This window comes from Aquarana catesbeiana, linkage group LG04, assembly GCF_042186555.1.
Source record: "Aquarana catesbeiana isolate 2022-GZ linkage group LG04, ASM4218655v1, whole genome shotgun sequence".
Taxonomy (NCBI): domain Eukaryota; kingdom Metazoa; phylum Chordata; class Amphibia; order Anura; family Ranidae; genus Aquarana; species Aquarana catesbeiana.
The window spans coordinates 286289820-286316311 of NC_133327.1; the positions used below are offsets into that span (position 1 = coordinate 286289820).

The window sequence follows — 26492 nt, forward strand, 5'->3', positions numbered from 1 at the left end:
GGTGCGTGTTATACGCCGGCGCGTGTTATACGCCGATAAATACGGTACTTTCCGTTTTGTTACATGATAAAAAATACAATATTAACACATCTATTTCTGAAAGCATTCTTAATTTACTACATTTTTTAACACCTGCCTAAAACTTTTGATACTGTATGTTGTATATGTTCTCTGTTTTTCAGCATTACTGGAGGTACTCTTCCTCAACTGACAAGCTGCGTAGGGGGTCCTCCTCCTCAAAGAATTTCGCTGTATTGTTTCCTTGGAATTATAGGTAGAGATACGCTCTCTCAGGTGCTGTTCTGGAAACAATTACTGGTGAATCTAACTTGAAATTTGTTGCCATCTGTGTCTCATTCAGCAAACTGTCCTTAATTTCCTGTCCTATAGATTTCCTAGGAAGTAAGAGAATCTCTTTCCGGTTTGAGGGAAATCGCCTCTTGGGCAATTGCCACAGAAACAGGTGTTCCCATTGGAAGATTTTCTATCTATTCCCGCTCTGGTGGCACCTCCAAATTTAAATGAACCCCAACTTTCATTTTTGGTGACACTGATGGTCAGGACCATTAGACAGAGTGAATCTCCGTAATGGATACAGGGGCGGCAATAAAAACCTACTTGTAAAAAAAAAACTCATATACACTCATATACCTAATGGTTTTTAATAAGGTGTACAGCTGTAATGATTACTCGTATAAAATAACCAGGTTCTTCGAGAAGAAAACTTTCTGATAAAACAGGTTAGTAGTTAATGCAATTCCCATACCAAACATACATAACATATTCTAAAGTAAATGTATATCAATCAATTGTATAAAGTCACAGAAAGCCATCCTGAGAAGCACTTATCGTGACCAAATTTAAATAATATCTTATTAATAAAGTGCTGCTCAGCTTATATTGTGCACTGTATAAATACCCAGTGTGAATACCAATTAATTCTGAACATACATAAATATAAACATGAATAGATGCATACAATTTGAAATGATTATATTATATGCTGGCAAATAGGCAAATATATACAAGCATCTTCAAAATAAGTGACAATTGCACATCAAATTCTATACAAAGGAACCCTTCCAATCTGAAAGACCTGGAGCAGTTGGCGAAAGGAGTGGTCCAAACTTCCAGTAGATAGGTGTAAAACTCATTGATGGTTACAGGAAGTGATTGATTTCAGTTATTTTTTCCAAGGGGTGTGCTGCCAAATATTAAATTGGGGGTGCCAATATTTTTGTCCATCCATTTTTGGAGTTTTGCGTGGAATGATTTTTTTTTTTTTTTCTCCACTTCGTCATACCAATACAAATAAAAGAAATAAACATTAGGATGCCTAAACATTTGTAATTGAAAAAATTTTTGGGTCGAAGTGGTGCATTATCTTACAGAAATGAAGGGGTGCCGTTATTGTTGGCCATGAATGTATAGTATATATTTATAATATATTACTATTTGTTTATAGTATGGTGTTCATTGGAGTAGATCTAAAACTGGTCAGTTGTCCTACTCCTGAAGAAGTCACAGGATCTTGATGTAGAGGGTAGGGCGGAGTCAGTGCCGTCAGAACCAGGAGGTCAGGCAAGATACTGCGATAGTGGAACAGCTGAATGCCTGTTTATTATTGAGGGGCCAGAATTAAATGTGATTATTCTGTAGTGCACAGTGAAATGTGAGTGTTTTTAATACTTTTAATAAAAGAGAGTTTTTCTAAGACAAAGTGCTATGATGGTTTTATTTTTTACTCTGAGCCATTAAAAGGAGGTGGTGGAGAAGTGTGTTTTTATAGAGCTATTTTGCTTGAATAGGATTTTAAGGCTGCAAGTTGAAGAGTGGAGATTATCTGGAAATGTGTGACCCTACAGTATTTAGAAGAGCTCTGAGGTATATAACCCCCTTAAAGGAAAAGACTATATTTGACCATAACAGAAGGTGAGAGCTTGGCGTGTAAGGTGGAAGAGTATGGATGAAATACTAATGTGAAATTGGCATGCGTCACTAATAAAGCATGTATTTGGGAAAGGAAGAACTACTACTGAACAATTTTGGACTAAAGAAAGAAGAGAAACCAAAATGATAATGGGGGAAAAAAAAGAACGGAGGAAAATTTATGTGTGTGTGTGTGTATGTGTGTGTGTATATATGTATGTATATATGTGTATATATATATATATATATATATATATATATATATATATATATATATATATATATATATATATATATATATGATGATGCATTTGACGTACATTCTTACCTATTTTGAATTGCCCGCATGCTTGACAATAAGTTTATTTATGTAATTTTATTTATATTATGTCTAGAATTAGAATCAGTATTCACTTATTTTGAAGATTATTGTATATACTTTATTTGACAGCATGTAGGATAATTACATGTTTTCCCTTTTTTTAATGTATTTATATTCAACCATATGTGTATAGAACAAATCCATATTCACTCTTTTTGTAGAACAGTGTATGTATTTGCTAGCACGCAGGATAATTTATTTTCAAGTTTTTTGCTTTTTTTTATGTATTTATGTCTAGAATTAATTGGTGTTCACATTGTGGGTTTCTATAGTACATAATAGAAGTACTTAAGGTGTGGAAACACGTCAGTGTCAGCAGCAGTCTAAGATAATAGGATTGTTTGGTTGTGGTTAAGAAATTTAAAGAATATATCCGGGCGACCTGTCCCTGGTGCTTCAAACTCTGGTAGAATTCCCTTTTGAGCCCCTAGAGGATAGTTAAGTTACTTGCCTTAAAAACTATTTTTCTTGTGGCAATTACCTCAGCTCGTAGGGTAAGTGAGTTACAGGCCCCATCAGTGAGGGAGCCTTTCCTCACAATTTTTAAGGATCGGGTTGTTTTGAAAACTGATCCAGGATTTCTGCCTAAAGTGGCCAGTACATTCCACAGATCCCAGGACATTGTAGTGTCAACCTTTGTTAGTTCACCTAAGGGGCGACCAAGAAAGAAAATTTTAGTTTTTTAGACATGAGAAGAATTCTTATCTACCTTAAGGTCACTAAGACCTTTAGAAAAACAGACGCCTTGTTTGTCCTCTTTTCAGGAGGACACAAGGGAAAGAGTGCATCTAAAGCCACCTTGGCTAGATTGATAAAGCAAGCTGTTTCTGAAACGTTCAAAATTAGGGAAATTCCTCCGCCTTTTGTCACTGCGCATTCAACAAAAGCCTCGTCTGTGTCTTAGGCTGAGAGGGCTGGAGCCTCAACGAAACAAATTTGCAGGGCTGCCACATGGTCCAGTTTTTTGACCTTCATTAAGCATTATCGCCTGGATCTCATATCTGCTCAGGAGCAGGCGTCTGGTTGTAAGGTCCTTCAGGCAGTTGTCCCTCCCTAGACTGGTAAGTTCTGGCTCATCATCTCATAGGCTGTCCTGGAAGACGCTTAGAGAAAAGCTGAGTTAGACTTACTGGTAACTCCTTTTCTGAGAGTCTTCCAGGACAGCCAGATTCCCACCTGGTTTTGTCTTGAAGTTATGTGTATTATGCATATGTTTTACAGGGACGTCCTACAGTTCTCGAGAATACTGACATGGGGCCTGGAGGACCGCCCTTTTATCTGGTGGGGGTAAATGTTTTTCCTGTCCTGGTAGGAGGAGCCCTAAGTCTTATGGGCTGTCCTGGAAGACTCTCAGAAAAGGAGTTATTGGTAAGTCTAACTTGGCTTTTTGGTGAGATACTCCCAATAGGAAATCAAGTCTAAGAAATGCAGACCCTGAAATTTTCCTCATTCGAGTCCTGTAGGTGCAGCAACTTATTGATAATTATGAAACCACTCCCATTAGATTCACTTTCCACATGGACACAGGGATTTTTCGCAATAACAAAAGGTAGCAATCTGTAACAAAGTTTGTTAAAAGCCTTTCAATGTACATAGATCACCCAGAGGGGAATGTTTTTTTTCTCAACAAAAGTGGAGTTACTCTTTAACCACCTCAATACTGGGCACTTTCACCCCCCTTTCTAAGCTGTCGAGTACTGATCCTTTTTTTTTTTTTTAGTACTCTCCAATACCAATTACCGATACCTACTGCAACTGTTTTTTGTTTTCACTTCAGCTGTCAGCAATGGTACAAAGCATTGAAAAGTTATTTACAAATGAAATAATTTTTTTTTTTTATTTTTTGCTTTTTCAATGTGAAATGTGTAAATATATGTTAATATATATGTGTAAAAATATTCACTAACAAAGCAAACAAAAGTGTTAATTGTTTATCGTTCATAAAATAGACATGAACAAAAGGTAGAGAAAAGAGTGTCAGCGTGTAGGAGCGAGGCTCGGGAAAAGCGAGTGAAGCAATAGAAAAGTGATACATGAACAAAGCAGAGACGAGAGCAAAAGAGAACATAATTAGAGCACACAAATAGATGAAAAAAATTACACGAAAAAAACAGAAATAGAAAGGAGAGAATTGGTAAAAGGCAGAAATGGTAGAAACAGAGGGAAAAAGGAAAAAATGAAAAAAAAGGGGGGAAAAAGAAATAAAATGGAAATAAAATAAAATGAGATTTAAAAAAATGGAATAAAATAATAAATAAAAAATAAATACAAATAAAAACAAACAAAATAAAAAAAATATATAAATGTAAATAAAATAAAAATAATAAATAAATAAAAAAAATAAAATTAAAAAATAATAAAAATAAATCTAAATAATAAAGTATATTATTATGCATCATAGTACTATCATATCATAGTATGCATTTTTCAACGCTTCCTACGTACTGCGCAGTACGTCACGTCACTCCAGCTGATTTCCCAATCAGCTGGCGTGACGTATTGACTGCACATGCGCAGTTCGTCATATGCATTTTGCGACAGTAGGCAAGCCATGGGGAGCGCGCGGAGGGAGAGAATCTTAAATGTAAGATTCAGCCTCGCTCTCTGTGGCGTGACGAATCGACTGGGCATGCGCAGTTCATCGGATGCATTTTTCAACGAGAGGCAAGCCACGGGAGCGCGCGGAGAGAGAACATTGAAGTAAAGGATAACTCTGCAGGGAACACTGAGGTAAGGGAGAACTCTGCAGGGAACACTGAGGTAAAGGAGAACTCCACAGGGAACACGGAGCGCACAGAGGGAGAGAATCATAAATGTAAGATTCAGCCTCGCTTTCTGTGGCGTATCGACTGGGCATGCATTTTTTAACGAGAGGCAAGCCACGGGAGCGCACGGAGAGAGAACCCTGAAGTAAAGGAGAACTCCACAGGGAACGCTGAAGTAAAGGAGAACTCCGGAGGGAACACTGAGGTAAGGAAGAACTCCTCAGGGAACACTGAGGTAAAGGAGAACTCCGCAGGGACCACTGTAGTAAGGGAGAACCCTGTGTGTGCCAACCTCACCGCCCTGCCTGACATGTCCTGTGTGAGGGCCCTCCTGTGACAGCTGTTATCAGGACTTTACCTCACTGTGTGCTCCCCCTAAATGGATACATGGATGTTCTCCCACTACATGACTGACCCCTCTGTGTGCTGCTCCTACATGACTGACCCCTCTGTGTGCTGCTCCTACATGACTGACCCCTCTGTGTGCTGCTCCTACATGACTGACCCCTCTGTGTGCTGCTCCTACATGACTGACCCCTCTGTGTGCTGCTCCTACATGTCTGCATACTCTGACCACCTCCTCTATCCTGTACACATGTTCTGACTGCCTCCGGTACCATGTCCGCAGCCTCTAATCACCTCGTGTCTGCAATCTCTGACTATCTCTTGTCTTTTATCATGTCTGCATTCTCTGAGGTGAAGTCTGTAGAAGAATCAAGATTAAGAGCGCCACCAGGATGAGTATTATGGGCAGAGTCAGATGTTTATGGACTGTGGAGACTATAGAATAAAACCAGAGCCACCAACTTGGAGCCATCTAACTGAGCCCTGCATGGTGCACCTGAGAGGTCAGTGACCGTGCCGCCAGGCCACTCTGAGGGGGGTCACTGATGTAAGGGGGTAGTGAATACAAAAATGTAAGGGGGGCACTGATATAAAGGTTTCCCCTTATATCAGTACCCCCCCCACTTAGTGTATTCACTCTGTGGAAGGTGGTCTCTGGTCACCAGAGTCACCCCCCCCTCACATCAGAGTTACCGGCATTTCCCTTTACATCAGAGTCTGCAGGATTCCCCCTTGCAGTACAAGGGAACTCAGATGTAAAGAAAAATGATGCAGAGCATGATCTAAAGAGGAACTATGATGTAAGGGGTTCCTACATACATCAGAGTCTGCAGCATTGCCCTTTACATCAGTGTTCCCCTTTACATCAGGGTTCACAAAGTTCCCCCTTGCACTGTAAGATTAAAAGGGATGGAGGCCCAGAGACATGTCCAGGGAACACAGAGGATACATGAGATAGATTAGAAGGGATGGAGGCCCAGAGACATGTCCAGGGTACACAGAGGAGGCCTCCGTCCCTTCTAATCTAACTCATGTATCCTCTGTGTTCCCTGGACATGTCTCTTGGCCTCCATCTCTGTGAACTTTGTGAACACTGATGTAAAGGGCAATGCTGCAGACTCTGATGTAGTTAGGAACCCCTTACATCAGAGTTATTCTTTAGATCATGCTCTGCATCATTTTTCTTTACATCTGAGTTCCCTTGCACTGCAAGGGGGTATCCTGCAGACTCTGATGTAAAGGGAAATGCCGGTAAATCTGATGTGGGGGGGGGGGGGGGGCACTCTGGTGGTTCCGCAGGGCTCAGTTAGATGGCTCCAAGAAGAAGGGGTCTCAGTCCCCGGGTGAAAAGGGGGTCTCAGTCCCCATGGGAGAAGGGGGTCTCAGTCCCCATGGGAGAAGGGGGTCTCAGTCCCCATGGGAGAAGGGGGTCTCGGGCCCCGGATAAAATGGGTTTCCCTGTCCACAGGGGAAAAGGGGGGTCCCTGTCCCCAGGTGAGTGGCCTAGAGGGTCCAAGTCCCCAGGTGAGATGGATGTCCCTGTCCCCAGGTGAGTGGCCTAGAGGGTCCTAAGTCCCCAGGGGAGATGGAGTGGGGTATGGGATGGTGTGAGGGATAATGTGACTTGGTCACTCACCATGACCAAGTCTGTAGGGCCCTCATTCATGGTCACCTGGGCTACCTCCAGCAGCAGCACGGATGGGCAATCAGCATATCCCCAGGGAGCACAGTTATGGCTTGACATGCTCTATCTAAAGCACACTTGTCAAAAGAACAAAGAGTATACAGAGATAAACTGTATGTCATTTTAATAGAATCCAAGCTCTTGGGAACGGGGATCTCTGATGGGCTTTCTTAAACTGCAGTGTAGGTCACTTACACATACATAGCTATTCAGGGCCCCGCCCCCTCTCGAATGACAGACCTTGGCCCTCCCACTGGCACTGCTGTGTCAATCCAACCTCCCCTGACAAATACACTGCTTATGCATGGCCCCCTTTCTCTAGAGCAGCCTAGGGGTGTGTTGGGGCGGGGCTGGATGCAGTGTTGCCGCTGACGTTATTAAGCCAGAGGAGTTCTCCCTTACGTCGGTGTTCCCTGCCGAGTTCTCCCTTACGTTGGTGTTCCCTGCCGAGTTCTCCCTTACGTTGGTGTTCCCTGCGGAGTTCTCCCTTACGTCGGTTTGTGCCCTGCGGAGTTCTCCCTTACATCGGTTTGTGCCCTGCGGAGTTCTCCCTTACGTCGGTTTGTGCCCTGCGGAGTTCTCCCTTACGTCGGTTTGTGCCCTGCGGAGTTCTCCCTTACGTCGGTTTGTGCCCTGCGGAGTTCTCCCTTACGTCGGTTTGTGCCCTGCGGAGTTCTCCCTTACGTCGGTTTGTGCCCTGCGGAGTTCTCCCTTACGTCAGTTTGTGCCCTGCGGAGTTCTCCCTTACGTCGGTTTGTGCCCTGCGGAGTTCTCCCTTACGTCGGTTTGTGCCCTGCGGAGTTCTCCCTTACGTCGGTTTTTGCCCTGCGGAGTTCTCCCTTACGTCGGTTTGTGCCCTGCGGAGTTCTCCCTTACGTCGGTTTGTGCCCTGCGGAGTTCTCCCTTACGTCGGTGGTCCCTGCGGAGTTCTCCCTTACGTCGGTGAGTTCTCCCTTACGTCGGTGAGTTCTCCCTTACCTCGGTGGTCCCTGCGGAATTCTCCTTTACTTCAGTGTTCTCTCTCTACGCGCTCCCGTGGCTTGCCTCTCATTGAAAAATGCATCCGATGAACTGCGCATGCCCAGTCAATACGTCACGCCACAGAGAGCGAGGCTGAATCTTACATTTTCTCTCCAAGGTTCTCCCTCTGCGCGCTCCCCATGGCTTGCCTACTGTCAGAAAATGCATATGACGAACTGTGCGTGTGCAGTCAATACGTCACGCCAGCTGATTGGGAAATCAGCTGGAGTGACGTGACATACTGCGCATGCGCAGTACGTAGGAGGCGTTGAAAAATGCATACTATGATAGGATAGTACTATGATACATGATCTAATATTTTTTATTTTTGTATTCCATTTTTTATTTTATCTCATTTTATTTTATTTTTCCCCCCTTTTTTCCCTTTTTTTCATTTTTTTCCTTTTATTTTATCTCATTTTTATTTTATTTCCATTTTATTTCTTTTTCCCCCCTTTTCCCTTTTTTTTAAATTTTTTCCTTTTTCCCTCTGTTTATGCCATTTCTGCCTTTTTACCAGTTCTCTCCTTTCTATTGCTGTTTTTTCTTGTAATTTTTTCATCTATTTTATGTGCTCTAATTATGTTCTCTTGCTCTCTTGTCTCTGCCTTGTTCATGTATCACTTTTCTGTTGCTTCACACGCTTTTCCTGAGCCTTGCTCCTACACGCTGACACTCTTTTCTTTATCTCCGCGCGCTCCTCGTGGCTTGCCTCCCGTCAGAAAATGCATCCGACGAACTGCGCATGTGCAGTTTCACGTCACGCCAGCTGATCGGGAAATCAGCTGGTGTGACGTAATGTAGGAGGCATTTTTCGATGGGAGGCACTCATCGACGTTACACCGGCTGCTTTTTTTTGACCGCTCCAATTAGCGGACTTCTTTGACGCTTCAGCTGTCAACAGGAGAGACCCACTGACAACTCAAAGAACCAGGCCTGAAAGTATCGATTTCAGGTATCGGTGCATTTGCACGAGTACCGATACTTGTGCAAATACTCGGTATCGGCGCCGATACAGATACTAGTATCGGTGCAACCATAGTTAAAATTACCCTTATAAACTATGCTCTCTTCTCATGCCAAAAGACAACATGAAAGAGTACAAAAAAACTAGGGAAAGATTTATTAAATAGTATACTTATGTTTCCCCTGCAGTAACTAGATGATGTTGAGCCTAGTCTTTCTGCGGAGATCCCAGGGTATGCTGAGTAGCCCAAATCTTGGGGTGGGGGTGGGGAGGCTGCTCCTGTACTGTGTTTAATTGTCATTTGGGCTGCTCAGCTTTTCCTGGACTCTCACGGAAGAAACAAAATGTCACTCACTGCAGTATAGAAATGGAGGGAAAAGAATATTATATTTTTTCCCCCCCATAAGAATTTTTATTTTTTGGTGCATTTTAGCATGGTGGGATTATCTTTAACTGCTTGCTGACCTCCGGCTGTCAATTGACGGCCAGGCGGCGCAGCTCTTGTTGCTGGAGGGCGTCATATGACGCCCTCACTTTCCCGGGCCACCAGGGGGCGCGCGCGCTGCCCATGGCAATCGTACGTGGCCACAGTCACTGGGCACCCGGTGCCCGTGCCTGGCGGCCGCGATTTCCAGTAACACAGCAGGACCATGGATCTGTGTGTGTAAACACACAGATCCATGGTCCTGTCAGAGGAGAGGAGACCGATGGTGTGTTCCTAGTACAAAGGAACACTGATCGGTGGTCTCCCCTTGCGAGTCCCCTCCCCCTACAGTTAGAAACACTCCCTAGCAAACACAGTTAACCCCTCGATCACCCCCCAGTGTTAACCCCTTCCCTGCCAGTCACATTTATACAGTTATCAATGCATTTTTATAGCACGGATCGTTGTATAAATGTGGTCCCAAAAATGTATCAAAAGTGTCCGATGTGTCCGCCGCAATATCGCAGTCACGATAAAAAATGCAGATCGCCGCCATTACTTGTTTAAAAAAAAAAAAAAAATAATAAAAATGCTATAAATCTATCCCCTATTTTTTAGACGCTATAACTTTTGCGCAAAACCAATCAATATACGCTTATTGCGATATTTTTTTTATTTTTTTTTTTTTTTACCAAAAATATGTAGAAGAATACATATCGGCCTAAACTGAGGAAAAAAATGTGTTTTAAAGAAAAAAAAATTGGATATTTCTTATAGCAAAATAATTGTTGTGCTTCCTTTTACAGCGGAAGTGTATGCAGCCCAAGGACTTGGTCATAAAAACGCCTGAAAATGACCGTCGTCTTGCAAGAAAATTTGACAAAATGCTGAAGGAGCTTGAAGTGAAAAAGGCATCTTTTGGTAAGTACATTAATTTCAGCCTAACAATTATGAAACTGCAATACATATTGATAAGTTAAAAAGTGTGGCAGTAACCAGTCAATTTTAATTTTACGTTTTAGAAATCAAAGATTTTTTTTTTTTTTAACCAAACAGAATATCTCCATTAAAGGAAATAAAAGCAGTACAGTGGTCCAACGAGGTACAAACTGGCATGGAACACTTTTTGATTAGCTGTCCGACCGGCTGCCATACACACGGCCCGAATGTCAAATGTTTTGTGAACCAGCCCATGTCGCCCGGCATTCGGCCCGTGTGTACGAGGCTTTAGCGAACACATAAAAAAAAAAAAAAAACAATAAAGGTGATCTAATTTGTTTTTAGATGTGGAAAGAAAAAAAATATATATGGAGGGAAGTAACAGAGAATGTCGCTTTTTAAGAAAAGAAGTTAAAGTGGCTGTAAACCCTTACAGACCACTTTTTACTACAGGTAAGCCTATAATAAGGCTTACCTGTAGCTAACCTGGATATCTCTTAAACCTGCACAGTTTAGGAGATATCCCCTGTATCAGCATGTGCCAACATCCTCAGCATATGCGGCACAGCCGTGCCGTTGCTTCAGCTAGTGTGTCGCTACCGGTGGCTCCCGTGCGTATGCGCGGGAGAGACGTCATTGGGGCTCCGGCCAATCACCTCTTCGGAGCCCACGTTACCAGGTAGTTACAACGGGAGCAATGTCGCTGGCCGGAGCGGTGTATGGGGACTGCTACGGAGCTTCGATCTAAGGTGAGTATTTTATAATGAGCTAGTATGCATACTAGCTCATTATGCCGTTGTCGTGCAGGTTTTTTTTTTGTGGGTTTATAACCACTTTCATGGATTCCATATTCTAGTGCCCTACTGCATTATGTATGGCTTATCATCAATAATAGCACAGAGGTATTATTTCTTTAATATAATAACCACTATATAATATAGCTACACTCTCCGGCCACTTTATTAGGTACACCTTGCTTGATTCAACAATGTGAAATGTTGGAAACATTCCTCAGATTTTGGTCCATATTGACATGATAGCATCACGCAGATTTGTAGTAGGGTTGCACCGGTTCTAGTATCGGTATCGGTGCCGATACCGAGTATTTGCACAAGTATCGGTACTTGTGCAAATGCACCAATACCTGAACTCGATACTTTCAGGCTCGGTTCTTTGAGCTGTCAGTGGGGATGAACAAATGTTCCTCTGTTTAACCCCTTCTTAACCCTTAATTTACTCTAATCAGCCTTAATTAACTCCCTATTCTGCTCAATTTAATTATTATTTTACTACTTTTTTTTTTTCACGTCTATTTTATAAACGATAAACAATTACATTTTTTTTGTTTGCTTTGTTAGTGAATATTTTCACACATACAGTGGGGACGGAAAGTATTCAGACCCTCTTAAATTTTTCACTCTTTGTTATATTGCAGCCATGTGCTAAAATCATTTAAGTTCATTTTTTCTCCTCATTAATGTACACACAGCACCCCATATTGACAGAAAAACACAGAATTGTTGACATTTTTGCAGTTTTTATTAAAAAAGAAAAACTGAAATATCACATGGTCCTAAGTATTCAGACCCTTTGCTGTGACACTCATATATTTAACTCAGGTGCTGTCCATTTCTTCTGATCATCCAGAAGATGGTTCTACACCTTCATTTGAGTCCAGCTGTGTTTGATTATACTGATTGGACTTGATTAGCAAAGCCACACACCTGTCTATACAACCCCTGGCAAAAATGATGGAATCACCAGTCCCTGAGGATGTTCCTTCAGTTGTTTATTGTTGTAGAAAAAAAGTAGATCACAGACATGGCCAAAAACTAAAGGCATTTCAAATGGCAACTTTCTGGCTTTAAGAAACGCTAAAAGAAATCAAGAAAAATTATTGTGGTGGCCAGTAACAGTTAGATTTATAGAACAAGCACAAGGGAATAAATTATGGAATCAATTCTGAGGAAAAAATGATGGAATCATGAAAAACAAACACACAAAATAACACTCCAACACATCACTAGTACTTTGTTGTACCACCTCTGGCTTTTATAACTACTTGCTGTCTCTGAGGCATTGACTTAATGAGTGATAAACAGTACTCTTCATCAATCTGGCTCCAGCCTTCTCTGATTGCTGTTGCCAAATCATCTTTGCAGGCTGGAGCCTTGTCATGGACCATTTTCTTTAACTTCCACCACAGATTTTCAATTGGATTGAGATCCGGACTGTTTGCAGGCCATGACATTGACCTTATGTGTCTTTCCTCAAGGAATTTTTTCAGTTTTTGCTCTATGGCAGGATGCATTATCATCTTGATAAATGATTTCATCATCCCCAAACATCCTTTCAATAGATGGGATAAGAAAAGTGTCCAACATTTCAATGTAAACCTGTGCATTTATTGAAGATTTAATGACAGCCATCTCCCCAGTGCCTTTACCTGACATGCAGCCCCATATCATAATTGACTGTGGAAATTTGCATGTTTTCTTCAGACAGTCGTCTGCATAAATCTCATTGGAACGGCACCAAACAAAAGTTCCAGCATCATCACCTTGCCCAATGCAGATTCGAGATTCATCACTGAATATGACTTTCATCCAATCATCCACAGTCCACCATTGTCTTTCCTTAGCCCATTGTAACCTTGTTTTTTTGTGTTTAGGTGTTAGAGATGGCTTTCTTTTAGCTTTTCTGTATGTAAATCCCATTTCCTTTAGGCGGTTTCTTACAGTTCGGTCACAGATGTTGACTCCAGTTTCTTCCCATTTGTTCCTCATTTGTTTTGTTTGTACATTTTCTGTTTTCAAGGCATATTGTTTTAAGTTTTCTGTCTTGACGCTTTGATGTCTTCCTTGGTCTACCAGTATGCTTACCTTTTAACCACCTTCCCATGTTGTTTGTATTTGGTCCATGTTTTAGACACAGCCGACTGTGAACAACCAACATCTTGTGCAACACTGCGTGATGATTTACCCTCTTTACCTACATACTAACAAGCAGATTTAATCTGATGCAGGTGTTAGTGTTTGTAATGAAAATTTACAGGGTGATTCCATAATTTTTTCCTCAGAATTGAGTGATTCCATAATTTATTCCCTGTGCTTGTTCTATAAATCTAACGGTTACTGGCCACCACAATTATTTTTCTTGATTTCTTTTAGTGTTTCTTAAAGCCAGAAAGTTGCCATTTGAAATGCCATTAGTTTTTGGCAATGTCTGTGATCTGCTTTTTTTCTACAACAATAAACAACTGAAGGAACATCCTCAGGGACTGGTGATTCCACAATTTTTGCCAGGGGTTGTATAAGACCTTACAGCTCACAGTGCATGTCAGAGCAAATGAGACTCATGAGGTCAAAGAAACTGCCTGAAGAGCTCAGAGACAGAATTGTGGCAAGGCACAGATCTGGCCAAGGTTACAAAAAAATTCTGCTGCACTTAAAGTTCCAAGAGCACAGTGGCCTCCATAATCCTTAAATGGAAGATGTTTGGGATGACCAGAACCCTTCCTAGAGCTGGCCGTCTGGCCAAACTGAGCTATAGGGGGAGAAGAGCCTTGGTTAGAGAGGTAAAGAAGAACTCAAAGATCACTGTGGCTGGGCTCCAGAGATGCAGTTGGGAGATGGGAGAAAGTTGTAAAAAGTCAACCATCACTGCAGCCATCCACCAGTCAGGGTTTTATGGCAGAGTGGCCCGACGGAAGCCTCTCCTCAGTGCAAGACACATGAAAGCCCACATGGAGTTTGCTAAAAAAACACCTGAAGACCCCAAGATGGTGAGAAATAAGATTCTCTGGTCTGATGAGACCAAGATAGAACTTTTTGGCCTTAATTCTAAGCGGTATGTATGGAGAAAACCAGGCACTGCTCATCACCTGTCCAGTACAGTCCCAACAGTGAAGCATGGTGGTGGCAAGATCATGCTGTGGGGGTGTTTTTCAGCTGCAGGGTCAGGAGGATTGGTTGCAATCGAGGGAAAGATGAATGCAGCCAAGTACAGGGATATCCTGGACGAAAACCTTCTCCAGAGTTCTCAGGACCTCAGTCTGGGCCGAAGGTTTACCTTCCAACAAGACAATGACCCTAAGCACACAGCTAAAATAACGAAGGAGTGGCTTCACAACAACTCTGTGACTGTTCTTGAATGGCCCAGCCAGAGCCCTGACTTAAACCCAATTGAGCATCTCTGGAGAGACCTAAAAATGGCTGTCCACCAACGTTTACCATCCAAACTGACAGAACTGGGGAGGATCTGCAAGGAGGAATGGCAGAGGATCCCCAAATCCAGGTGTGAAAAACTTGTTGCATCTTTCCCAAAAAGACTCATGGCTGTATTAGATCAAAAGGGTGCTTCTACTAAATACTGAGCAAAGGGTCTGAATACTTAGGACAATGTGATATTTCAGTTTTTCTTTTCTAATAAATCTGCAAAAATGTCAACAATTCTGGTTTTTCTGTCAATATGGAGTGCTGTGTGTACATTGAGGGGAAAAAAATGAACTTAAATGATTTTAGCAAATGGCTGCAATATAACAAAGTGAAAAATTTAAGGGGGTCTGAATACTTTCTGTCCCCACTGTATATTTACACATTTCACATTAAAAAAGCGCAAAATTAAAAAACAAAATCAATTTATTTCATTTGTAAATGACTTTTCAATGCTTTGTACCATTGCTAACAGTTGCGGTAGGTACCGGTAATTGGTATCGGCGAGTACTAAAAAAAAAAAAAGTATCGGTACATCCCTAGTGCACAGCCATGATGTGAATCTCCTGTTCCACCACATCCCAAAGGTGCTCTATTGGATTGAGGTCTGGTGACTGTGGAGGTCACTGAAGTACAGTGAACTCATTGTCATTTTCAAGAAACCAGTTTAAGATGATTTGAGCTTTGTGACATGGTGCATTATCCTGCTGGATGTAGCCATCAGAAGATGGGTACACTGTAGTCATAAGGGATGGACATGGTCAGCAACAATACTCAGGTAGGTCGTGGTGTTTAAATGATGCTCAAATGGTACTAAGGGGCCCAAAGTGTGGCAAGAAAATATCCCCCACACCATTACACCACCGGCCTGAACCGGTAATACAAGGCCAGATGGACCCATGCTTTCATGTTGTTTACCCCAAATTCTGACCCTAACATCTGAATGTCACAGCTGAAATCGAGACTCCTCAGACAAGGCAACGTTTCTCCAATCTTCTATTGTCCAATTTTGGTGAGCCTGTGCGAACTGTAGCCTCAGTTTCCTGTTAGCTGCCAGAAGTGGCACCCATTGTGGTCTTCTGCTGCCGTAGCCCATCTGCTTCAAGGTTCATTGTGTTGTGCATTCAGAGATGGTATTCTGCATACCTTCATTGTAACGAGTGGTTATTTGAGTTACTGTTGTCTTTCTATCATCTCAAACCAGTCTGCCCATTTTCCTCTGACATCAACAAGGCGTTTTCGTCCACACAACTGCCACTCACTGGATATTTCCCTCTTTCGTCTTTCAGGACAGCACACTTGAGAGACCTCGGCTCCTCCCCTCTTAGGAAACACCGCCTCCATCAGACTTTTAAGTCGCCCCTTCCCTTTAGCCCGTCAGTTTTTGGTGTTTCCTCCAAGAGGGAGACATCGCTAGGAACCTGGGCCATATCAGCTGGTGAGGCTGAGGCCGGTACGATCCTGGAAGGGAGAGACAGAGGTCTCATTCACAGCAGCACGGATGGGGAGTCTGGTTAGCTGCTGTGGCATTGCGCTCCCTGTCCTCCCTTGGGGAATGTGGAGGCCTGGGAGTTCGTTTCTTCGCTGCCTGGGGAGGGCGATGCGGAGGTGTTAAAATGTGAAAAAACAAAGCGCTGTGATGGTTAAAAATTAAAAAAAAAACTAAGTGAAACTAATCATATATATGAGAGAGGCTGCTATCAATAAAAGGTGCTCAATATCCCTTCATAAAAAACGTATAAAATAATAATTGAAGCGCTTCACTCAATGATCAGTAACAATTATAAAATATAAAATGCACTGCTGTGCATCCCGCACATAAAATCCAAACCAGTGTAAAAATCCACTACTAATCCAAATGTTTCAAAGAGCTCATAAACTTATCACTAAATAACTAAAAAATATATATATATAACGTGATCTTGCTCAGATAAATATATAAAGTTGAAAAACTATAACGTGTACATACAGAAACAATCATCCATCATTGATGTAAATAGTGAAAATAAATGGGCAAGTGTTAATAATTTAATGATGTGATTGAACAGGGAGAAAAACAATAAAAGACTATTTTGGTAGAGATATAAGGATAGTCCCAGTGATTGTGGGTCTTTGATTGCTTAATTGGAGTGTCTGCTTGTCATTTTTAAACAATTCTTCCATCCACCTCCATTTTCATCAAGTACAGCTTACCACACCGTTGATTATATGTAAACCAAAAAATGAACAAGGAAAAAATCATTGCGCAATGAACTCCATATAGTACACCAGCAAAACACACTCAGAGATTCACTCACGTGCGCCCAGTATTAAAAACGCATATGAATCAGCAATAGCAGTCAGCAATAGCAGTCTCAAGGATCCTTGAGAAAGTCACGTGATGGTGACGCAACGCGTGGGAGGAGCCTAGGACGCACTCTGCAGTCTGACACAGAGCGGTGTACTGCAGCGATCCTTTCTCTCGTCCACAGCGGCTGACTGCTATTGCTGATTCATATGTGTTTTTAATACTGGGCGCACGTGAGTGAATCTCTGAGTGTGTTTTGCTGGTGTACTATATGGAGTTCATTGCGCAATGATTTTTTCCTTGTTCATTTTTTGGTTTACATATAATCAACGGTGTGGTAAGCTGTACTTGATGAAAATGGAGGTGGATGGAAGAATTGTTTAAAAATGACAAGCAGACACTCCAATTAAGCAATCAAAGAACCACAATCACTGGGACTATCTTTATATCTCTACCAAAATAGTCTTTTATTGTTTTTCTCCCTGTTCAATCACATCATTAATTTATTATTAACACTTGCCCATTTATTTTCACTATTTATATCACAATGATGGATGATTGTTTCTGTATGTACACGTTCTAGTTTTTCAACTTTATATATTTATCTGAGCAAGATCACGTTATATATATATATTTTTTAGTTATTTAGTTATAAGTTTTATGAGCTCTTTGAAACATTTGGATTAGATGCGGAGTTGTCCTGATCCCCCTCTCTCTGAGAGTCAGCATGGAGCAGCGCTGAGTCGGATGACGGGCGACGTCATTTCCGGCGGGGAGGGCACTTCCGTTCGTACGGCGGCTTCCGGTTCCGGCCACGGGACGGATAAACGAACGACGCGACGACTGGTGCGGGCTCCATTAAGGCTGTAGTGTCAGCCAGAGGAGCATTCTGAGGCGGACCACTCCCCTGGCCAGAGGGATGTCGGAGACGGATGGTTCCCGTTCTGTGCCGGATGACGCCAGCACCAGCCACACTAAGGTAAGTGGAACCCTGGGGTGGTGTTCCCTTACCTTATTCCCATTTAGCTCACGGGTAAACCCCCCTCTTAGTGGTCAGAGGGGAGGAGAGACACGTTTGGGACCCTGGTGGTGGTTGGTCCTGGGGGGTGCACTCCTGGTGTTGGTCACATGGTTTTTGTTTTTTAAAAGACTGTTGCTGATGCCGGCGCTTGTTTTGTCATTTCAGGACAAACCTGCGGAAAGGACCAAGCCCTTACATGTGTCCAAAAGCAAGTGCCCATCATGTAGAAGTACTTTAGGAGAGTCCTGGGGGAAGGTTTTGTGCAGTAAATGCGTTGAAGGCTTAGTCAAGCAACACTCTATGGAACAAAGCTCTGACCTTGCAGCTTCTGTTAAGGAGCTTTCCAGCACTTTTCAATCTTTCAAAGCATTGTTTGAAAATTTTCAGCCTATACAGCCCCCAGCAGGTCCTCTGCCAGCACAGCAAGATGTCGCACCTGGTCCTTCAGGTCCCTCAGTCAGTGAGGAGTTACCGGGGGTTTTCAGAGAGGCTTTAGAGGATAATTCAGATGGTACATCCTCACATTCCTCAGGCGAATCAGAAGGAGAGAAGGTGGATGGCGAATCATCCAGAACCCCCCGATATAAACTCTCCTTGGAGGAGGCGGAGGAGCTCTTGGGAGCAATCCACACCACCCTAGGTATCCAGGAGGAGAAAAAATCTCTGTCTCTACATGACCGAATGTACGTGGGTCTTTCCGGTGCATGAGAAAGTCATGCACCGGAAAGACAGATTTGGCGTTTGAAGATATGGGGGTGCTGACAGATACCATTGACAAATGGATGGATTCTCTACTTAGAAAGTCCTGGGATTCCTCTCTAGGCAACCTTAAGCCTGCCATGGCCGTCACAGTGGTGGCACGTAACATGGAGCACTGGCTAACACATATAAAAGCTCATATTGAAGCTGGGACTGCTAAGGAGACGATTCTCTCCTCTTTCCCAATGCTCTTGAAGGGGATTGCATACATTGCTGACGCCTCAGCAGAATCGGTCCGCATGTCTGCTAGATCCTCTGCCTTGGCCAACTCAGCCAGGCGAGCCCTTTGGTTAAAGACCTGGCAGGGGGACAGTGCTTCAAAAATCAAGCTGCGGAGTCCCTTTCACGGGGGACTTGCTGTTCGGTCCAGATCTGGAGGCGGTTCTTTATCGAACGGCCGATAAAAAGGCGGCCTTCCCCTTGAAGAAAAAGTTGGGAGAACAGCCTAAAAGGAAGACTCGCTCACAAAGGAAGTCTAATTTTCCAAGAGCAGAGTCTCAGAAAAAAGTCTGGACCAACAAGGGCAGAGGGCACGGGGGAGCGATTTTTCGCCCTCCTGAACAGCCCCGAAAGCCCCAATGACAGGTTAACCCTGGTGGGAGGAAGACTGGGGGCCTTCCTCCCATAGGGGGAGTCAGTTACCTCCAATCAGTTTATTTTAGGGATCGTAAGGACGGGGTACAGATTAGAATTCTCAAGTCCCCCCGACACAGGCTGCTGGTTACGGACTTGCCCAAGTGTGCGGAGAAGGCAGCGGCATTAATAGCTTCTCTGGAGGACCTAGAAAGGCAGGAGGTAATATCACGGGTTCCACCCGGAGTAATAGGCAGGGGTTGCTATTCCCACATCTTCGTGGTTCGGAAGCCTTCAGGGAAATTCAGGCTCATCCTGAACCTGAAACCCCTGAACCTGTCAATCTCCTACAAAAAGTTTTGGATGGATTCCATTTTTTCTGTAAAAACACTACTTCCTCCGAATTGCTACATGGCGTCCATAGATCTAAGGGACGCCTATCTGCACATTCTGATCGCAGAGGACAGTCAGAAATTCCTCAGGCTGGCGGTAAGGTCCAGGGAGGAGGTAGTGCATCTGCAGTTCCAGGCCCTCCCCTTTGGGCTCTCCTCGTCGCCCCGGATATTCACCAAGGTTATGGTGGAAGTTCTGGCCTTTATGCGACTTCAGGGAATTTCAGTAATCGCATACCTGGATGACCTGCTCCTTTTTGCTCCCTCCCTGGAGCAACTGGTCCGGGATTTGCAGTTAGCAAGGAGTATTCTGGAACATCTGGGATGGCTCCTAAATTTGGAGAAGTCCAGCCTAGTTCCATCCCAGAGGATTACATTTCTAGGTTACATCCTGGACTCAACCCAGAGGAGAGTTTTCCTTCCCGATGAAAAGATTGCCAAAATAGACGGAGCCTTGGCAGTTCTGCAGGGCAATCACCAGATCACCATAAGAAGAGCCATGTCAGCCTTGAGGTTGCTGACAGCTGCCCTCCCAGCGGTAAAATGGGCAGGATTGCACTTCCGCCCCTTACAGTGGTTCATTCTGAAAGTTTGGGACCGCATTCAGAAGTCCTTGGACTTGACGGTCTTCATTCCTGTACGGGTGAAGAGATCCCTGTGGTGGTGGAGAAAGGCAGCAAACCTACCACAGGGTCTGGAATGGGTTCTGCCTGTGTCCAAGATTGTGACAACAGACACAAGCGGTACAGGTTGGGGAGCACACCTGGAGGCGAGTCTGGCGCAGGGTTCCTGGGGGGTCGAGGACGCGGTACAGTCCTCGAACTGGAGAGAACTGAGGGCCATTTTTCTGGCCCTCAGGGCTTTCCAACAGGAGCTCCAGGGACATCATGTGCAGATCCGCAGCAGTTGCTTATGTAAACTGACGGGGGGGCACCAAAAGCGGTTCCCTTTGGGGTCTGACAGAAATGATTTTCAGTTGGGCCGAGGTCACGGTACACTCACTATCGGCGGTTCACCTGAAGGGGGAATTAAACCAGAGAGCAGACTTCCTCAGCCGGAGGAAGTTGAGGGAGAGCGATTGGGTCCTCAATCAGGTCATCTACAAGATGATTATCGAGAAATGGGGGATCCCATGTGTGGACCTTTTCGCTTCAGGGGAAAACGCGAAGGCCCCCCTCTTTTTCTCCCTGAACAGCTGGGACGGGGCGATAGGGGTGGACGCTCTGTCTCAGAGCTGGCATTTTGCCAAATGCTATGCCTTCCCCCCTCCGGTTCTGTTGCCTGCAGTCTTGAGAAAATTCCAGTTAGAGGACACGACCCTGATCTTGATAGCTCCACACTGGCCCAGGAGGCCATGGTTCTCGGTCCTAAGGAAACTGGCGATGGAACCACCCTGGCTTCTACCGGTCAGGGAAGATCTACTCTATCAAGGCCCAGTCTGCTGCCCTCAGGTGGAGAGGTGGAATCTGGCTGCCTGGCTACTGAAGAGGACTTGCTGAGAAGTAAGGGGTTTTCCGAAGGACTGATAACAACTCTTCTGAATTCTAGGAAAGAGGAGACGCGCAGAATCTATTTGAAAGTCTGGAAGAAATTCAGTTCTTGGTGCGCAAAGAGCTCCTTCAGTGTTCGCAGTCCAGTAGCAGTGTTAGAGTTCCTACAGAGTGGGGCAGATAAGGGGTTGGAACTTAGTACCCTTAAAAGTTAGATGTCGGCTTTAAGTGTATTCCTTGAACAACAGCTAGCAGTGAATCCCTGGATATCCAGGTTTTTCAGAGCTTTAAGAAGGCAGAGACCAGTCAGCTCTCGCCCCTTTCCGGTATGGGATCTATCCTTAGTACTACAGGCCCTTACAGAGGGTCCTTTTGAACCTATTGAGTCTTGTACGGTGAAGTTTTTAACCCTCAAGACGGTTTTCTTAGCCATCACTACTGCAAGGAGGGTCAGTGAGCTACAAGCCCTCTCTAGGAGGGCGCCTTTCTTTCAAGTTTTTCCGGATAGGATTATTTTTAAAACCGATCCGGTCTTTTTTCCCAAAGGTTGTTTCGGAATTTCATAGAAGCCAGGAAATTTGTTTACCCACTTTTTGCTCAAATCCTGTGAAGGAACAGGAACAGGTCTTTCACAAAGTAGATGTCAGAAGATGTGCATTAAGGTACCTGGAGGTTACGGAGCAGTTTAAGAAATCCGACTCCTTTTTTGTTTCCTTTTCAGGGGCAAGGATGGGTTCCAAAGCCTCTAGACACACTATAGCCAGATGGCTAAGATTGGCTATCAGTCAAGCCTATATAGCAAAGGGGGTGGAAGTTCCGGAAGGTATTAGGGCTCATTCCACCAGGGCTATGGCAACGTCACAGGCAGAGTGGGCTGGTGCTACCCCCGATCAGATCTGCAGAGCAGCAATGTGGTCAAGTTTTAAGACTTTCGTTAAGCACTACAGACTGGACTTATTGTCTGCCCAGGACCAGGCTTTTGGGCGTAAAGTTCTGCAGGCAGTAGTCCCACCCTAGTGTAAGTGCTCGCTTATCCTCTCAAGTGTGCTGTCCTGAAAGACGAAAGAGGGAAAATCGAAGTTACTTACCGGTAACATTTTTTCCAGGAGTCTTTGAGGACAGCACCGGTACCCACCCAAATATTGTCTTGCCACTAGGACGTGAGAGCATCAGGAATATGAAAGTTGTTATGATGTGTTCTTATGTCTCCCTAGACTGGCCGGAGGTTCTCGTGCAAAAACTGATGGACTAAAGGGAAGGGGCAACTTAAAAGTCTGGTGGAGGCGGTGTTTCCTAAGAGGGGAGGAACCTAGGTCTCTCAAGTGTGCTGTCCTGAAAGACTTCTGGAAAAAACGTTACCGGTAAGTAACTTCGATTTTTCTCTTTTTCGGACAATTCTCTGTGAACCCTAGAGATGGTTGTGAGTGAAAATTCCATTAGATCAGTTCTGAAAATACTCATCCAGGCTGTCTGGCACCAGCAACCATGCTACGTTCAAAGACACTTAAATCCCCTTTCTTCTCCATTTTTTTTTGATGCTCGGTTTGAACTTCATCAAGTCGTCTTCACCACATCTAGATGCCTAAATGCATTGAGTTGCTGCCATGTGGTTGGCTGATTAGCAATTTGTGTTACCAAGCAATTGAACAGGTGTACCTAATAAAGTGTCCGGTGAGTGAATAAGAGCGAGTAACGCTCATAAAATTAGTTGTCAGACACACGTTCTAAATTTTGTGAAAGGAGCACTGTTATAGGTTAAAGATAGATATGGAGATGAGTAAGTGAATATGCCCCACTGCCTTAAAATATAGTTGGCCATACACATTAAGATTTTTCACCAGTCCTGCAGGCTAAATTCAAGAAATCACTCAATTACCCCATCCACACTAAACGGTGTGAAAGGATGACCCTGCAGCGATTTACTATTGTATTCTGACAGCCTGATCTCATGACTGTCATAAAACAGTGGCTGGTTGGATGCAGGCATTGTTTCTATCCAACTTCTTTGTCAAAACTCGATTGAAAAATTGACTTATGTGAACCTGGGTGGTGATGACAGGTTTGTCCCAAGGAAAAAAATTTGGAAAATTCAACAGGAATGGGACGAGATTGAATCCGTGCATGGCCAGCTTAAGCTGCAACACAAGAGAGAGTCATTGGTTCCAAGATGTTTTATTTGACTGCAATTCGTGATAAATTCACAGTAACCATATTCAGTACTAAGTTGTAGAAGATCTAAAATGATTTTCAACTTGTAAGCCTCAATCGATTACAACTGTTATTTAAAACTAATAACTTAAAATAGTCGTACAGAAATCATTTTTGAACTATTTACTTTTATGTAATAGTTACGAGTATTCCTCCTCCATTGTAACTCTGTACCCTTATACTGTTGTATTACAGAATGTCAAGCTAGCAGTGTTTATTTTCATATGTGACAACGGAGTGATGTTCTTCCTTCCACAGATGTCCCCACATTGTCTTTTGATGACGAAGGGTCATTATTTAGCCCAGTGGCCGTTATTGCAGATCGGTGTAATGCAATGGAAAGAAGATTACAGGAAATGAAAAAAGGAAGGCAAAATTTGTCTCCAACAGGTACAGGGAATAAAGGTCATATTTGTAAGATTTGATAAACCAGACACTACTTTTTACATTTTGTTTTAAAAAGGAGCCCTCTGTACACAGTCTCTTTTGTAAATTCTCACTACGTTCCTTTTGATGTTACAGATATATCAGTAGAATAGATAAAGGTGTGCAGCATGTTTTCTAGAGTAGTGTTTAACCTCTTACGGACTGCCCGCTGACGTTATATGTCGGCTGTTTGAAGATGAATATCGTGGTTATGGCAGCAGATAACCCTGGTATCTTCTTCAGTGGGCGATCCGCTTTCAGATAAAAGTTGCCTCTGCGGCAGACTCTCCACAAGATCACTTTTATTGGGGGTGGGAGAGGCCCCCACCGCCACGCTCCGGTGGTCTTTGGCGTACTTTGGGGTCGCCTGTAGCGGGCGGAGACTATCGCGTCCTCTCATGTCCACTGCCTGGAGCCAAGTGAGGGGAAGATGGCCCCCACTCAGCTCCATTGCATTGAATGCTCTTATAGGAGAATTTTTTTATTTTTTTTTACTTTTTCTAATAACTTTTTTATTTTTATTTTTTGCATTTTAGTGTAAATATGAGATCTGAGGTCTTTTTGACCCCATATCTCATATTTAAGAGGTCCTGTCATGATTTTTTTCTATTACAAGGGATGTTTACATTCCTTGTAATAGGAATAAAAGTAACCCATTTTTTTAAAAAAAAAAGACAGTGTAAAAAGAAAAAGTAAAATAAATAAGAAAAACAAAAAAAAAATTAAAGCGCCCTGTCCTGCCGAGATTGCGCGCAGAAGCAAATGCATATGAAAACGGTGTTCAAATCACACACGTAAGGTATCACCGCGATCATTAGAGCGAGAGCAACAATTCTAGCTCTAGAGCTCCTCTGTATCTCAAAACATGCAACCTGTAGAAATTTTTAAACATTGCCTATAGAGATTTTTAAGGGTAAAAGTTTGTCGCCATTCCACGAGCGGGAGCAATTTTGAAGCGTGACATGTTGGGTAACAATTTACTCGGCATAACATTATACATTTCACAATATAAAAAAAATTGGGCTAACTTTACTGTGGTCTTATTTAGTCCAAGTGTATTTTTTCCCCAAAAAAGTGTGCTTGTAAGACCGCTGCGCAAATACAGTATGACATAAAGTATTGCAATGACCGCCATTTTATTCTCTAGGGTGTTAGAAAAAAAAATATATATATAATGTTTGGGGGTGCTAAGTAATTTTCTAGCAAAAAAAAACAGATTTTAACTTGTGAACATATTCTGAAAAATAGGCCCAGTCTTTTGTAAACTCTCTCACTACGTTTCTTTTGAAGTTACAGATATATCAATATAATAGATAAAGGTGTGCAGCATGTTTTCTAGAGTAGTGTTTAAGGGAGCATTTTATAGTAAGTGAAACTGAGCGATTCTTTCTAATAAATCCTATGTGTAAAATAGATAAATACCACGTTTGTGATTTAAATAACTTGGTTATTTTTGAGTGTTTCACATAAGCAAAGGTGCCCAATGTGTTTTTATCATCTATTCTTAAATTGATTTTCACCCTTTTTCTTTAAAGTTAAAGCTAACTTAGGTTCCTTTTTATCAGGTTTGTTTTTAATCTGCCCCCCCCCCCCCCCCCAAATCCCAACAACATATACCTACCCTTCTACCCTTCTTTTATTCTCTCATTGTTTCATTTAATGCCAGGGATAGGAAGAAATGCCCAGTACTTTCAGTAAGAGGAACATGTGAGACTCACATTGATAGTGCTGGGCCAGTCATGGTGGTCCACAGTATGCCCAGTACTTCCTGTAAGAGGAACATGTGACTCTCACATTGATAGTGCTGGGCCAGTCATGGTGGTCCACAGTCTTGTGTATACTACTATTACTACTGTGTGACCTGTAACTTACACAAGACTTTCCTTCACTCCTGGGGACTGAACGAAGCATTAGGGGAGCAAAATTAAGGTGATTAAGATGCTCCTGTATTAGTCGTGAACACGTTTTGCCATAAATGGGCAAAGCATAGGTTCACTTGAAGGAGGATCTTTCATTAAATTCTCAGTACATATTAAAGTATAAGTGCACTTTCAGAGCAAGAGCGCTTATCGTGCTTGCTCCTTTTGAGTTGACCTACCCTCCCTCTCCAAAGAAGCATACTTGCCTTGATCCAAAGGCTGCAGATGTGGCCAGGAGACAGGACTTTTTGCAACGCAGAATGTAAAAAATTCAAAGGGGCCACAGCCAATCACTTGAGATAATGAGGGAGGGTGGGATTTGTTATGTCAAATTTAAAATGCAAACAGGATAGGTGCATGTTCTCTGAAAGTGCACATATTGCCTAATCAATAGGACCCATGTCTTATTATCAAAAAAAAAAAAAAAAAAAGTTTTTTTTGTATGAATATAAAAATGTATTAACATGAGTAGGCAAAGGATCACTGTGTCTCTGGCCATTAGGAGTATAGAATACCGCCCTGCGTCCACCCACTTCTAATGATTGCCATACAATAAATTTAATAATATATGCCGAAGTATAGGGGCGATCCTCCCCCATGTCTACCCCTGCCTCTATGCTTCGGCATATATGCTCTTTTTTAACTGTGGTGGTGAAATCACCTCCTACAATGCTAGAGTCACAAATTTACATATTGTGAGAGCAAACCCTGTTGCTGTCAAAATAAATCTGTGCTGCAGCTGAATGGT

The 26492-nt window shown here is 43.0% G+C and overlaps 1 protein-coding gene across 1 annotated transcript in view; it reads left to right on the forward strand.

Moving 5' to 3' along the window:
* MCPH1 (microcephalin 1) overlaps positions 1-26492 on the forward strand; it is a 536838-nt gene that overhangs the window by 47212 nt on the left and 463134 nt on the right. Inside the window, exons 5-6 of the mRNA XM_073626649.1 lie at positions 10323-10437; positions 23658-23789. Of these exons, the coding sequence (XP_073482750.1) occupies positions 10323-10437; positions 23658-23789 (247 nt within the window). The remainder of the gene's footprint in view (positions 1-10322; positions 10438-23657; positions 23790-26492) is intronic.